This window comes from Anastrepha obliqua, chromosome 2, assembly GCF_027943255.1.
Source record: "Anastrepha obliqua isolate idAnaObli1 chromosome 2, idAnaObli1_1.0, whole genome shotgun sequence".
NCBI classification, from domain to species: Eukaryota; Metazoa; Arthropoda; class Insecta; order Diptera; family Tephritidae; genus Anastrepha; species Anastrepha obliqua.
In genome coordinates, this window is record NC_072893.1 from 92650890 (window position 1) to 92664380 (window position 13491).

General features: G+C 35.7%; 1 protein-coding gene across 2 annotated transcripts in view; it reads right to left on the reverse strand.

The window, feature by feature from the left end:
- Nucleotides 1-260: 260 nt before the first annotated feature.
- Nucleotides 261-13491, reverse strand: part of LOC129237777 (tumor necrosis factor receptor superfamily member wengen) — an 89585-nt gene continuing 76354 nt past the window's right edge. For both annotated transcript variants that reach the window (XM_054872712.1, XM_054872711.1), the window contains 2 exons: nucleotides 8656-8793; nucleotides 261-630 (listed from right to left, as the gene is read on the reverse strand). In XM_054872712.1, the coding sequence (XP_054728687.1) occupies nucleotides 542-630; nucleotides 8656-8793 (227 nt within the window). In that variant the 3' untranslated portion in view covers nucleotides 261-541. The remainder of the gene's footprint in view (nucleotides 631-8655; nucleotides 8794-13491) is intronic.

A 13491-nucleotide genomic window follows, 5' to 3' on the forward strand; every position in this document is an offset into this window, starting at 1 on the left:
ATTAAAAGGAGAGACCTTCTGTCTATAATTGCAGAGTACAAAATGTTCAAAGATAAGTTAACATAACCGCAACTAGCGATCAAATAACTGCCAACCTAAAATATCTCGAAAATTATACAACAATGGATCTACATACATGGTTAATCGTGAATTTTTGTAACACTACAATTTTTCCCGCAGGGCTTTTACGTACGGATATGTATGAGTATTTAATATATGAATATTTGTACATTTGCATATAAAAGTTTTGAAAATTATCATTCATTTTTTTCCTACTAAGTTTCTTTTACTATTTTCAACGCATGCGATGATACATGACTTCCATTTATAGCAGCTAAATACATAATTTTATGGTTTGCTTGTTGCCTTAATAACTTGTCAAACATCGTTTTGTATTATATTACTTCTTATTTAAATAGTAGTTACTTTCACTCAACATCAAATTTATTTCGGAATTAATTTCGTCGATAATTTTTTTATAGAAATCGTTGCTTTGACTTCATAATTCCAAATATAAGTGTTTTCAAGTTTAGTTTGTTTCTCAGCCCTTTGAACCATTTTCCTCAATGTAAACATTACCGGGTTGTAATGTTTTTAAAATACGCCGTTCATGATGTTTTGCCGGTTTTTCTGCAAAGAGATTTGAAAAGAAAGTTTAGATAGAATTTTTCAAAAAGAAGCAAAAGCAAAAAAGTAGAAGGAAATAACTTAGGCTTTTTTTTAATTAGATATTTGTTTCATGAAGCTAGTGTTCTTCGAAACCCCGATTTATATAATATTTTTCGTCTGGAAGGGAACTATCTCTATATTCACCTGAAATATGTATTCAAATTGCTAACTAATTGTCTTCGCCGATAGTTTATTTTTCCTTCTTCTAACTGTCTTTTAATTGCGGTTTTTCACTCTTCTGCTATGGAGCTAGTCGAGATTTTCGAATGTGTAACCAAACTTTCAGTCTAGAACCAAGATTTTTGCCCACTATAATTGAAATTTCCATAGCATCTCCACCTCTCTGACAGACGATTCACGGAACACAGAAGGATTTTATATCCGATTACGGCAGGTGTGTCTCAGTATGGTGTTCTTGGCCTAAATTACCTTTTGCTTATATTTGTGTTAGCCTCAACATTTGCGGGTTTTACCGCAGTTATGTACCGAAGCAAATGCGAAATAACGGCATGAAAAATCATACACAACTTTTAAAAGGCTATAGAGGATTTGGTGGAAAACTGACGAATTAAAGTGACATTTACACTCAGGACAAACTTCCAGCTGTTGTTTTGAACAACACAACCATTCCCCAATATAACAAAGTTGTGTACCTTAGTACCTGGAAAGGGCATATTCTTGGCAAAAATTGTTGCATTAATTTATGAAGTGAAAATTTACATTAAAACTAGACTGCAAAGTGTCAAACTCAAGCACACTTATGGTAGAGATCTTCAAATACCGATGATAGATGATGAAATTAAAAACAGCAGGGAAAAGTACCTCAAAATATCTGGGTCCACCCGAACCTTCTTGCTACTGCTCTCGCACACATAATCAGCATATCACTTCTACAACAAAAACATATTTGGAGAAATGTACATAGGTAAAAATGGGACCACCTAGTAAGAAACGAGTCCATCGCTAAGTAATACACGTTTATTTTTATACGAGAAAAAGAGAGATCAAGCCAATGAAATTTTATTTAAAAGAATGTTAAAAACTCTTAACAGTCGGTAAATCAAATGTTTCGTTTCTGGAAGAAAACCCGTCGCACCTCAAGTAAAAGTATTTGGACTGTCTCTAGCTTCCATAAGCGGCAGGCAATGGCCAACTTCCAATTGCATTTGAAAGTCATTAAAAAGCTTCTCTTAAAAACAGCATCTGCCGTTAGAAGGTGGCATGAAACTTTAGGTCCTTACATTTGTGGAACAATATCAAGATGCACACCACAAACAGAAAGACCAGCTCGGTCAAATACCCAACTAGGATGTGCGCGCCAATTATATAAATAATACATATATACATATATAAGTTTATGGATAAGCGATGAAGGCAGGTAGGTTCCCCGGCCTTTCTGCTAGTTGCCTTAAATGAAAATCAAAGCTCTTGCACATTTGAAAGCTATCTTCTAAGTAGTACTATTATGATGCTACAGTAGTGTCGTTGTCAGAGTGAAGCGCGAAATATGGATCAGTACAGTAAAAGTATGTAAAGTAAAAGTATGAGCCAATTTATTTATGAGAGATCCTCTTTATTGCTGTTAATTTAATCTGAACTACAGTGAACGGGAAGCCGAAGGCTTAGGTTTGGTGAGAGAATTTACTACACAGGTCACAATCAGACCAACCCCATTACCGTGTAAAAATAGTCACGGATTCTGATTCCACATTTGTGACGTTTCCCTTTTCAATCTTCTTTGCGATTTTTGAAAACGTTTATTGAAAAGAGAAGCTGCTTTGTCCAACAGTCGCTAGTATCCCGACATGTTATCTGGAATTTTTGCATGCTTAAGGTCTCCTCAAGGCTGAGTTGTGTTCAGGATGGTTGCTTCCCAGCTGCCTAAAGTTTGTCAATCTTCAAAATCAGAAACATTTGTCGTTCTGGGCAACAACTGTTATTTTATACAGTTCCAATGCTCAAAATACCGGCACAACTTAACAAATTAACAACTACAAATTTCACTGCCACACAATTGTCAAACTTAAGTGACATATGACTGGCATAAATGTTACTGCAAAAAGGACCAACACAGAATTTTAATGCTAAACTGCATGGCGTGCCAGGAAGACCCCGAGCTGCAGAGCAGCTGGGTACTTAAAAGCATAAAATACATCAAAAAGCAATAAAAAAATTTGGTTACAAATAAAAAAATAAAAATAAAACTTCATTACTTTGCGACTGTTATTTGTTGCACGTCTGTCACAATGGGTCGAACGTGATTGGGAAACGAAAATTGGCGATTGACCAAAATAAATTTTGAGGGGTACAAAGAACAAAATAAGGAAATGCAAGGCAATGTGCTTACAATTAACAGAGACGAGTATTTACCAGGGAATTTGTGCGCAGCTTGGCTTTGTGCGATGAGAAGAATGCAACGCATGTCTGTATGTATATAAGAATACGCGTTATAAAAGTTATTAAATGCCAGCACGAGCACGCAACAGCTTTTGTTTTTCATTTTAAGCTGTGATATTTTTACTTTACTTTTTTCACTTGAGAATCAAAAATATGATTAACATGTTGGCGCGTCAACAGTTCAATAAATGACACGAAAGAGCTATTCAAATTCACACTCGAGTTTTAAAAGGGGTTCGCATTTATTTGCGGGCGTCGAAAATAAATTATGAAACACTTTACAAAGTTGTCTGAAATGAAGTTCACTCATTGCTTTTATACATATATTTAAATACCTCGTTTCAATTACTGTGGCTCCACAGCATTGGGAGTAAGCAAACAAAATGAGATAAAAAATGCATACCTATGAGGCTCCTGCTGATCGCCGAACTAGGCAGTTGAGACATGAGTCTGGCGCGTACAAATGGAAATGTCTGGCGGCGCGTCTCGTATGGCAGCCACACATCATAATTGTCACTTAATACCTCATCGATGCTTATTTATAGAATTCTCAAATAAATTTGTGAAGTAAAGTTTCTTGAGTTTTGAGTGTTCGAATCTTTTTATGCATTTCTTTATTCTGATCATTCGACAAATTCATGTCTATGCAAATTTTAACACTTTCTATACCCCATTCCTCTCGAGTTGCATGCGTGACTCGTGCAAGGGCTTAACTTAATACGTGCATACATAGAAGACACTCACACTTCAACGCATCAATAACACCTTAAGGCAATAACCAAAAATGGATTTTCGGCGCAGAACAGCGGGAGTTCTGTAACTAATGCCACTCATAAAATAAACACCAAAAACAATTAATTTCGACATTCGATTCTAAATACGAGTATGCGCATCATATGTGCGAGTATGTATGTATGTACGTAAATCTGCACATTTCTATGTAGGAATGTATGGGTGTGCAGTGAGTGTGCACACTCTTCACGCATATGTGTGGCACTTAACGGGCCCGAGAGCCATACATTTAACGATAGAGTCTTAGCACAATATGAGCCGCATTAGATGAACCAAATATTAGGGGATAGCCAAGAGAGAACAATCAAACTCTTCAATTGTTTCTCAGTGTCAAACTCAAGTGGCGTGTAAATTACTTTCGATACTCACTTTGTAAGGCACTGAAGCATGAAGGGAAAAAAGTTACGCAGTGTAGATGAAACGCAAGCTGCCAGTGTTCCAATTGCAGCCCCCTGGCACTCTGTTCCCTGTAAAAAACTTTTCACCATAGAACTGGAAAACAACCATTACTAATACATATCGATAGTAATGAGTATTATCGTTTCGGCCAAATATAGGGTTTTGGAAATTAAATGTCTTTTATTTCATACATAAAACATGGGCTGAAAAGTTCCCGGTCTAACACATAGATGGCACTAGTTTTATTGCACTCACCTCTTTTCAGTTAGTACCAGCCTTAAAGCAGATATTCTTTTCATTAGTTCGCGAGTTATTGTGCTAAGAGTGGTGCTACTTTTGTTATTTTCAAAACAATGGATCAAAAAGAATCTCGTCTTTTATTTTGGGGAAAAATTGATAAGAAAAAATACCGCTCAAGCGACGCAATGGCTTGAAAAGTAGAGACACTGATGATGCACAACGCAGTGGACGTCCAAATGAGGCGATAACACCAGAAAACATCAAATAAATCCACGAAATTGTTTCGGATTACAGAAAAGTGAAATTTTGTGAGTTGACTGACATCGTGAAGATATCAGATATCAAAAGAACGTGTTGGCTTTATATGGCATGAGCATTTGACTATGAGAAAGCTCTGTTCAAAGTGGATGCCGCGTTTGCTCACTGTTAACCAAAAAAAATAACGTGTTGATGATGGCAAGACAATGGCAAAACTACATGAATTTAGCTTCGAATTGCTCTCGCATCCACCGTATTCATCAGATTTGGCTCCAAGCGACTACTGGATGATCGCAGACAGAGAAGTAATGTTCGCCGGTAAGAAATTTCCCTCGCTGAGACTGAGGCCTATTGTGAACCAAAAGACAAATCGTTCTACAAAAGTGGTATTGAAATGTTTGAGCGGCGGTGGAATGATTGCGTTGTTCGTGTTTTCTTTGTTAGGCCCGGGACTTTTCAGCGAATGTATTATGTATATACAGCTCGCTAAAAAATATAGCACCTTAACATTTTGACCACTTTTGACTATTTTTCTTCTTTTTTGAAGGTTCATTATTTCTTTTATAAAAGTATAACTTATTGTCTAACAAAAACTATATACATTCAAATTCTTCTTCTTCTTTCATAGCGTTACAACGCCGGGTGCGTCAAAGTTTCCTTCAAAATGTTCCTCCAAAGCGGTCTATTTTGAGCTGTTGCTTCGTAGTTACGTATTCCCAGCTTCTTAAGAACGGTTCCTCGGTCTGCCTTTGGCCTTCACGCCCATTAGCTTTCCTGTCAAGGCTTTCTTCACGGTACAGTCAACAGGCATACGGACCACATGACCTAGCAATATTTTGCGCTGCGCTTTAACAAAACGCACAGCTGTCTCGTTCAGAGTTAGATCGTTCAGTTCCGAGTTCAATCGGATTCTATAGGTACCATCATCCATTCTTATTGGGGCAAAGATATTTCTTAAAATTTTTCTTTCCATGCGAGCAATCTGAGCACAATCATCAACCTTAAGAGTCCATACCTCACAACCATATGTTAGGATTGGTCGAATAAGAGTCTTGTACATAGTGAACTTTGTAGCTTTAGACAAAAGTCGGTACTTCAACAAGTTAAGGTGGGCGTAATACGCTTTGTTGGCGGCGTTGATGCGATCCCTGACGGCGGAAGTTGAATCACCACTAAATGCGAACATAACTCCCAGGTACTTAAAATGCTGCACTGCTTCAAAAGAATAGGTTCCCACATGGAAATTTGACATCTATGCAGGCCGCCTCGATTTCAACAGATATTTGATTTTGCCCTCGTTTACAAAAAGGCCAATATCGTTCGCAATTTTGTTAATTTTTAAGAAAATTTCTTTTAAGTCATTCCTATTTCTTGAGAGAATAGCGATGTCATCTGCATCAGCACATATTTGGGTTGTTTTAGTCAGCAAGGTACCACCTTTGTTGACTTCCCTTACGACAAAGTGCAGCATCAAAATGAATATGACTGTTGATAAGGCATCACCTTGTTTTACACCTGTCTCAATAGTTAGTTTGGCAGGTATTCCAAGAATAAGCAATATGTGCTGGATCCTATCTCTTTCAACACTGTCGAAGGCTTTTTTGAAATCAATGAACAGGCAGTGAACATCTAGCCCGTATTCATAGTGTTTTTCAAACATTTGGCTAAGAACGAAACATTGGTCGAATGTAGACTTGTCTCTACGAAATCCGCATTGGTAGTCTTCAATTATTCTTTCAGCATATTCGTTGATTCGTTCATAGAGAACATTTGTAAAGAGCTTGTAGGCCGTGTTAAGCAGTGAGATACCACGATAATTATCGCATACTCTCTTATCACCTTTTTTGTGTACTGGGAAGATTATGCATCCTAGCCAATCAGATGGTATGGATTCTTTTTCCCATACGTCTATTATTAAATGGTGGAGGCACTTATGTAACTCCTCACCACTTTCTTTCAAGAGTTCAGCCGCTATAAAGTCTTCGCCGCTTGCCTTTCCATTTCGAAGCTTTTTAAGAGCCACGATACATTCAAATTACAAACTTAAAAAATTTAACAAATTTCACCAAAACTTTAACATTTTCACATAACAGAGTATCAAACTTAATACAAAATTTATAAAAAATCAAGAAATTTTAACACTTCTTAATAAAAAAAATTTAGGTACGCAGATTCATAATCTGTTAAATTATAGTATAATAAAGTGCAGGTGGCTCAAAATTCAAGCTGATGTTTGAAGAATTTATCGTTGACGCTGTTACGCATTTCCTTCATATTAAGGGGGAGGTAGGGTTTAGCGCTAAAAAAAAAACACTTTTTTTGTGAATTTTTTACAGAAATATGGCTTAGGATACTTTAATAAAATCAGTTACATGTTATTGTACATCTTTTCAATAAGTTTTTAAAAAATATTAATAATAAAATATTGACAAATAAGCCCATGACAGAGTTTTTTTGGAGATATGTTTTTCGAGAGGTGCTCTGCGGTGCCAATCGGCATTCGTCGTAGAATCATCTGAAACTAAAAAAGTCGAATTTTTCAGTTAAAGTATGACGTAATGCTCCCCCCTACATTAATAAAATTTTTTTTTTTTCATTTTTGTAGTTTTGGTGGCAAAAAAACGTAAAACGAGCATTTTTGGCGAAAAATTTCGTCATATTTGTAAGTGAAAAACAACCTTAAAAAACAAAAAATAAAAAAAAAACAGTGTAGGGGGGAGGTATTTTTGATTTAGAAAACGTGTGCCAAATTTGAAAAAAATCGGTTGAATAATTTCGGAGTTGTGATTGGCACCGACTTTTAAGAAGTCGTTTCGGGAAAAACGCGTTTGAAAAAATGACTCTGAGAAATTATCTATGCTCCGCATTCGAGGTAGAGTGCCTACAAAGGCTATAACTTTGAGAGTTCTGCTCCGATCCACTTAAAATTTTGACACAACATTCTTGAAATGATTTACTATAAGATGAGTGAAGAAAAAAAATTTCGATTTTGTGACCCTACCCCCCCTTAAGAAAGATATCGCACATTCATTAAATAGAAAAATTGCATACGATCGCTAAGTAAATAATTACCAAAAATCAAAGACAATTTTAAGCCACTTTAAGCTTAGACTTCATTAGACTAAAATTTACTGAACCCAATTGCGTACCCAAAAAATTTTTTTGAAATTGTGATTAAAAAGTATGAAAACTTGTTGAAGTTTTATAAATTACGTGCAGAGTTTGAAACTTTGTATTTATTTGCGAATAAACTATAATATTTTAAAAAATCCATGAAAATTAAAAACAACAAAAGAAATTACTCAAAACTGGTGCAATAGTTCTTTCGCAGCCTGTAGATGTATTATATGCAAGCCGATATGGCAGTGGAGACTTTTGAAATTTAATTAGAAAACTAAAAAGTTTCCATCTGTTATAACGATACAGAGACAGCCTCACCATTCTCCACATGTGCATGTATATACAGGGTCATTATTAATTACTACCTGTTTAGATATCTAAACGCTCAAATGTTATAATCGCTGTCTAATAAGGCTTCATAGGTCAGAAATATGAATTGAATTAGAAGCAAGTCTAGTATCAGATTTTTATGTTAATAATACAAATTTCTATAAACTTTGATAGTCCTATCGATTCTATGGTTACTTCTAGGCATCAATCTAAAAAATATCTCCTTAAAGGCAGTCGATTGCTAAACAGTATCACTAGGCTATACTCTCATACTCTCCCGCTGTTTAACAACATCTCATAAAGGGCATATGCCACAAGACGGGTAATTGTCAATGGCGATGGATATGGGTAAACCAACTTTTTCGAAACCGAGCTGAACTTCGTAAGTATTCGACTATCAAATCATTTTTCAAAAAAGAGGCACCTCATTCAACGATTGTAACTACTCACCCGGTAATAGCACATGCTGCGGCTGGAAAGTCGTTGGCACTCCTAATGCATCGGCATTGCCAATGAAGAATGTTCCACCTTCCATACTCTGTACTTCGGCTAATTTTGCCATCAATTTCGTTGACAATTCTTCAACATCTAAAAATTAAAAGAAAAGTTCACATTAAAATTAAGAAAACAATTTGCAATTTAATGAAACAGAATTGTGAATGAATAGAAGTAAACCCGGACTACATGGTAGTGCCTTTAGAATTTTCTATTACAAATATACCAAATATTCTACAGAATTTGTTTGGGGGGTCGCAACCTTTCTAACCAATGCATCAGCTGTATACTTTTCTGGTATCCCCATATGCCCTGAGGCCCATATGACCTTGATGCGTTTATGCAATCCTTGAGTTGAGTTGAGTTTCTCTATGTACTCAAGGACAAGAGAGAACTTAACTTGAAAAGAAGTGAAGTTATCACTCAATCCAAAGAATCCATTCTAGATTGATCTCTGCACATGGACAGATGCATACACTTTCACTTGGAAAATTATGGGAAAATTACCCATCGGCAGAGCCTTCCGGTGTCTATGAGCCATCTGTATAGAAGTACAGAGATAATAATGGAGTTTCCTGGCAAAGATAGAGGCACTCCACATGCCTTAATGGCCAGTTCAGTTCTCAACCTCTTCATAACGTTCAAACCATAATTTGTGCTCAAAATTTGCACCGCAATCTACCCTTGTGAAAATATCTTAGTTTTCTTTTCTTCATTCTTTCAAGGCAATAAAAGTTATATATATATGTATAATTGGCGCGTACACCCTTCTTGAGTGTTTGGCCGCGCTCCTCCTCCTATTTGTGGTGTGCGTCTTGATGTTGTTCCACAAATGGAGGGACCTACAGTTTTAAGCCGACTCCGAACGGCAGATATTTTTATGAGGAGTTTTTTCATGGCACAAATACACTCGGAGATTTTCCATTGTCTGCCGAGGGACGACCGCTATTAGAAAAATGTTTTTCTTAATTTTAATGTTTAACCGAGATTCGAATCTACGTTCTCTCTGTGAATTCCGAATGGTAGTCATGCACCAACCCATTCGGCTACGCCGTAAAAAAATTCGCAAAAAAATCTGTAGCAAGACTCTAGTAGCCATCATTACTCAAAAGCCGCTGAACCGTTCATAATTAGTTATTTCAAATGAAACCCTTGTTTTGATCCTCTACTTAGAGTTGAAGTTGTGGTGTTTCTAAAAGTTCTATTGTCGATCCGGTTCGACTTATATTCAGAACATTTATTATGCAGAATTGAATCTAAGAGCAAAATGGTGATTCTAACGATTACAAACTGGTAGTCCAATCCTCCAAAAACTTGATAAAGTCATGGGCGTCGATAGACCAGAATTTAAAGATGAGTCAGAAAACTGTTTGCAATTATTTTCATGAGAATAATTAAGAAATGAAGCAAGCACCTTATATATATAAGAACATGAGTTAGTACAGAAAAGTTTAAGCATGTATCATCTCAGTGGGATGATTTCGCTTAACAGAGTTTCAGGAAGCCAGCTTCAACTTTTCTCAAACCTAAAATGTGTCCTATTGAAATACGTAGATAAATGAGGGTAGGAATTTCAATACTTGAATAATTTAGCGATGCTAACAATAATCATAAAATTCTGATCCTTTGGTACGAACCATATAGAAAAATTAATGCGTTGCAAGTTTGGAAGCATTTATATAAATAAAAAAATGCAATTAAAGTTTTATTATGGTTAAAGCTTCGAAAAATATTCTACAGAGCATTGAAAACATTGCGAAAATGAGTGAACACAAAACACAAATTTTTCGCGCTTTACTTAGGGGCGTAAAAATGAAACCAAATAAAAATTAAAGCTAATGAATGCAAAGCAAAGAGAACAGTTGTTTGTTTTTTGTTTTTTTTTTTTTTTTTTGGTTGACAGAAACTAAAAAACTTTATTCCAAAAAATTAAAACAGATTTTCGGCTTTACGCTGCTTCATGTTGCCCATTCCTCACTTAATTTGCAACACGTGGCGGCATAAGGAAAAAACAACAATTTTAACAAGTTTACTTGCCTTTCAAAACAGATGAAATGTGGGAAGAACCTCCATGTATATGTATCTGATTCAGAAGGCAAGCGAAGCGTTTCTACCAACATGTGTTCCTAAAACTGCGTACTTTTCTAAATGTTTTTGATTTTGTTGCTCTCAGAGCTTTGCGTTAAGTTACTTAATTTTTTTGCTGATGTATATTTCACTTGGTTTTTTTCTGTGGCTAACGCAGTAAAATATAAACAATTCTCCGAAGTTTAGTACATAAAATAAACACGAAACCAGACGGAACAAATTATTTAAGAGAATTCATTGTTTTTGCTGTTTTTCAGCTTTTTTGTGCTTGTTGTTGAGCAACAATTTATTTATGCACGCGGCAAATAGCACAGAATTTGTTTGCGAGGTGAAAAGTGAAATGAAACAGCAGCTAAATGTCTGAGGAAATCGCCAGGTAGGTGGGTAGCCATTGGGTGCAGCGATTGGTGCATTGCCTGAGATAACTAACTACATATGCGTGTTTGTAAATATACCATAATATATTATCAATTGGAGCGATGTATGGTAAGAAATAGTGAAAAAAATATTAATTTGCTAACCAGACATATGAAAGCGATTTATGAAATATTCTAAAAAGTACTCACTACTACTGAAAACTCAAAGAAGTGATTGTTGCAAATACTTCCATACAAGTTCTAAGTGATTAAGAAGTTTCCCGTCAAAAAGACGTTATATCACAACTTCGAATGTTAGAAAATGTCTTATGTTTATGGCAGAAAAGCTCTCAGAGGCTTAGCACCTCCCGTTTTCATTTTTAGAAAAGAAAAGTTGGGGTCGCACCCATACCTTTTGGCCTATTCTATGCACAAGTTTTCTCTGTTACAGTAATCGTGAGAGGCATATGGAACTATACACAAGTTTTCCTCGAAGATACTACTACTGGGTTCATTCTCTTGGAATTACTAACGGGTGATCAATTAAGAGGAGTTTTTTTCATTTGCGTTTTTTTTACAGATCGCGCGCGAGTTGTGGCAAACTGTCATCGTGGATTTGTTGAACAGCGTTTGGCATTTCATCATGGAAAGACTCACACCACAACAACGTCTACAAATTGTTCAACTGTATTGTGAAAATCAGCGTTCTGTTGCCATACAGCTCGTGAAACAATGACTTTATTGAGAAGTCATTTCGGAGAGCAGCTGATTTCACGTTTAGGACCTGTGAGTTGGCCACCAAGATCTTGTGATATCACACCTTTGGACTTTTTTCTTTGGGGATTAGTGAAGTCCAAGGTCTATGCTGATAAACCAGCTACGATTGAAGCTCTGGAAGCCAACATTACGCGTGTTATTCACGACATACCAGTTAAATGCTCGAACGAGTGATTGAAAATTGGACCTTCAGAATGGACCACCTTAAGCGTAGTTGCGGCCAACATTTGAATGAAGTCATATTCAAAAAGTAAATGTCAAAGAATGTCCTTTCAAATGATAAATAAAGGTTTTGAACATAATTAACATTTTTGTTTTTTTTTTAACTATTGAAAAAAGCACCTCATGATTGATCACCCGTTACTAACATCTCAACAAAACACAAAATTGCGCACACTTTACATATAAGTATAAAAACAAATACTATCATACATTTTGGTGTAAACACTGAATGAAAGTTCGTTGTTATTTCTATTGCTGTAGTTGTGGGCTGTCAGTGTAAATTTCAAATTGCTGTTTTTCTTAGATTTTGAGCAAATTTTTTTTAATGAACTGCAAAGCGAAATATGTAAATAGCATAAAGCACACACAATTGCGCTGGAAACATATCGCACCCTAAATACAAAAGGGTCACAACTCAAAATTTTCCACACTCGCGCTTGACTTGTTTACAGTAGCACAGAAAACAAACTATGTGACATATCACCCTGAAATTTGCCATGTAAGCTTATAACAGTCCTACCAAAAAACAAAAAATTTATTTTTGCCATATGTCATCCGCGGACCGTTTTATTGATAACGTCTCGTTCATATTTGAGCGAAGGTACATTTTGAGTTGTGACCCTTTTGTATTTAGGGTGCGATATGTAAATACATACGTGCATACAGGCATTCTTTGTTCTTTTCTTCTAGAATATAATGACTACTATCCAAAAATGTTGTCGCAGTCGAATAAATAGTTCAAGTACAGGGGCCGAGTTTTCCAGCAACTTTCTTTTACCACCCATGAATTCAAATTTCGGAATTTTCGAACGTAACTATTCTTAATAAAGGCAATAAAAACTATTTTATGCATCTAATTTGATCTGACCAACAGTATAATACCAAAAACAACTTTATTCAAAAGTTGTTCAACGCAAAGTTAAGAATGTGCCACATTTTACTTACATACTTACTATATGTATGTAGAAAAAAATTTAATTTTAAAGTGGTAGGGAGGCCCACACCTGTATTTAATTTTAGCGGGTCAGATCCGCTTTGAATAGTCCATCCAGCAACCTTAATAACAATTCCTTAAAATCTCTAAATCTTTCTGTTTCACACTCTTTTTATGCTTAAGTAAATTTATGAAAGCACCATTCACACGAAAGGAAAGGTTAACTGGCCGGTTGATAGGTCTACAGTGTCATCAATCAAGTATATAAATGATTGGAAGCAATTTAATGGAAGTAAGTAATCCTTTGCTGTAATGTCAACACTAGTCAATGAAGAAATTAGCCGTTTTCTTTGAAAGAGGTGTAAGACCATTTGCAAAAAAAAAAGTCAATGATTAATATTAATACAATTTATT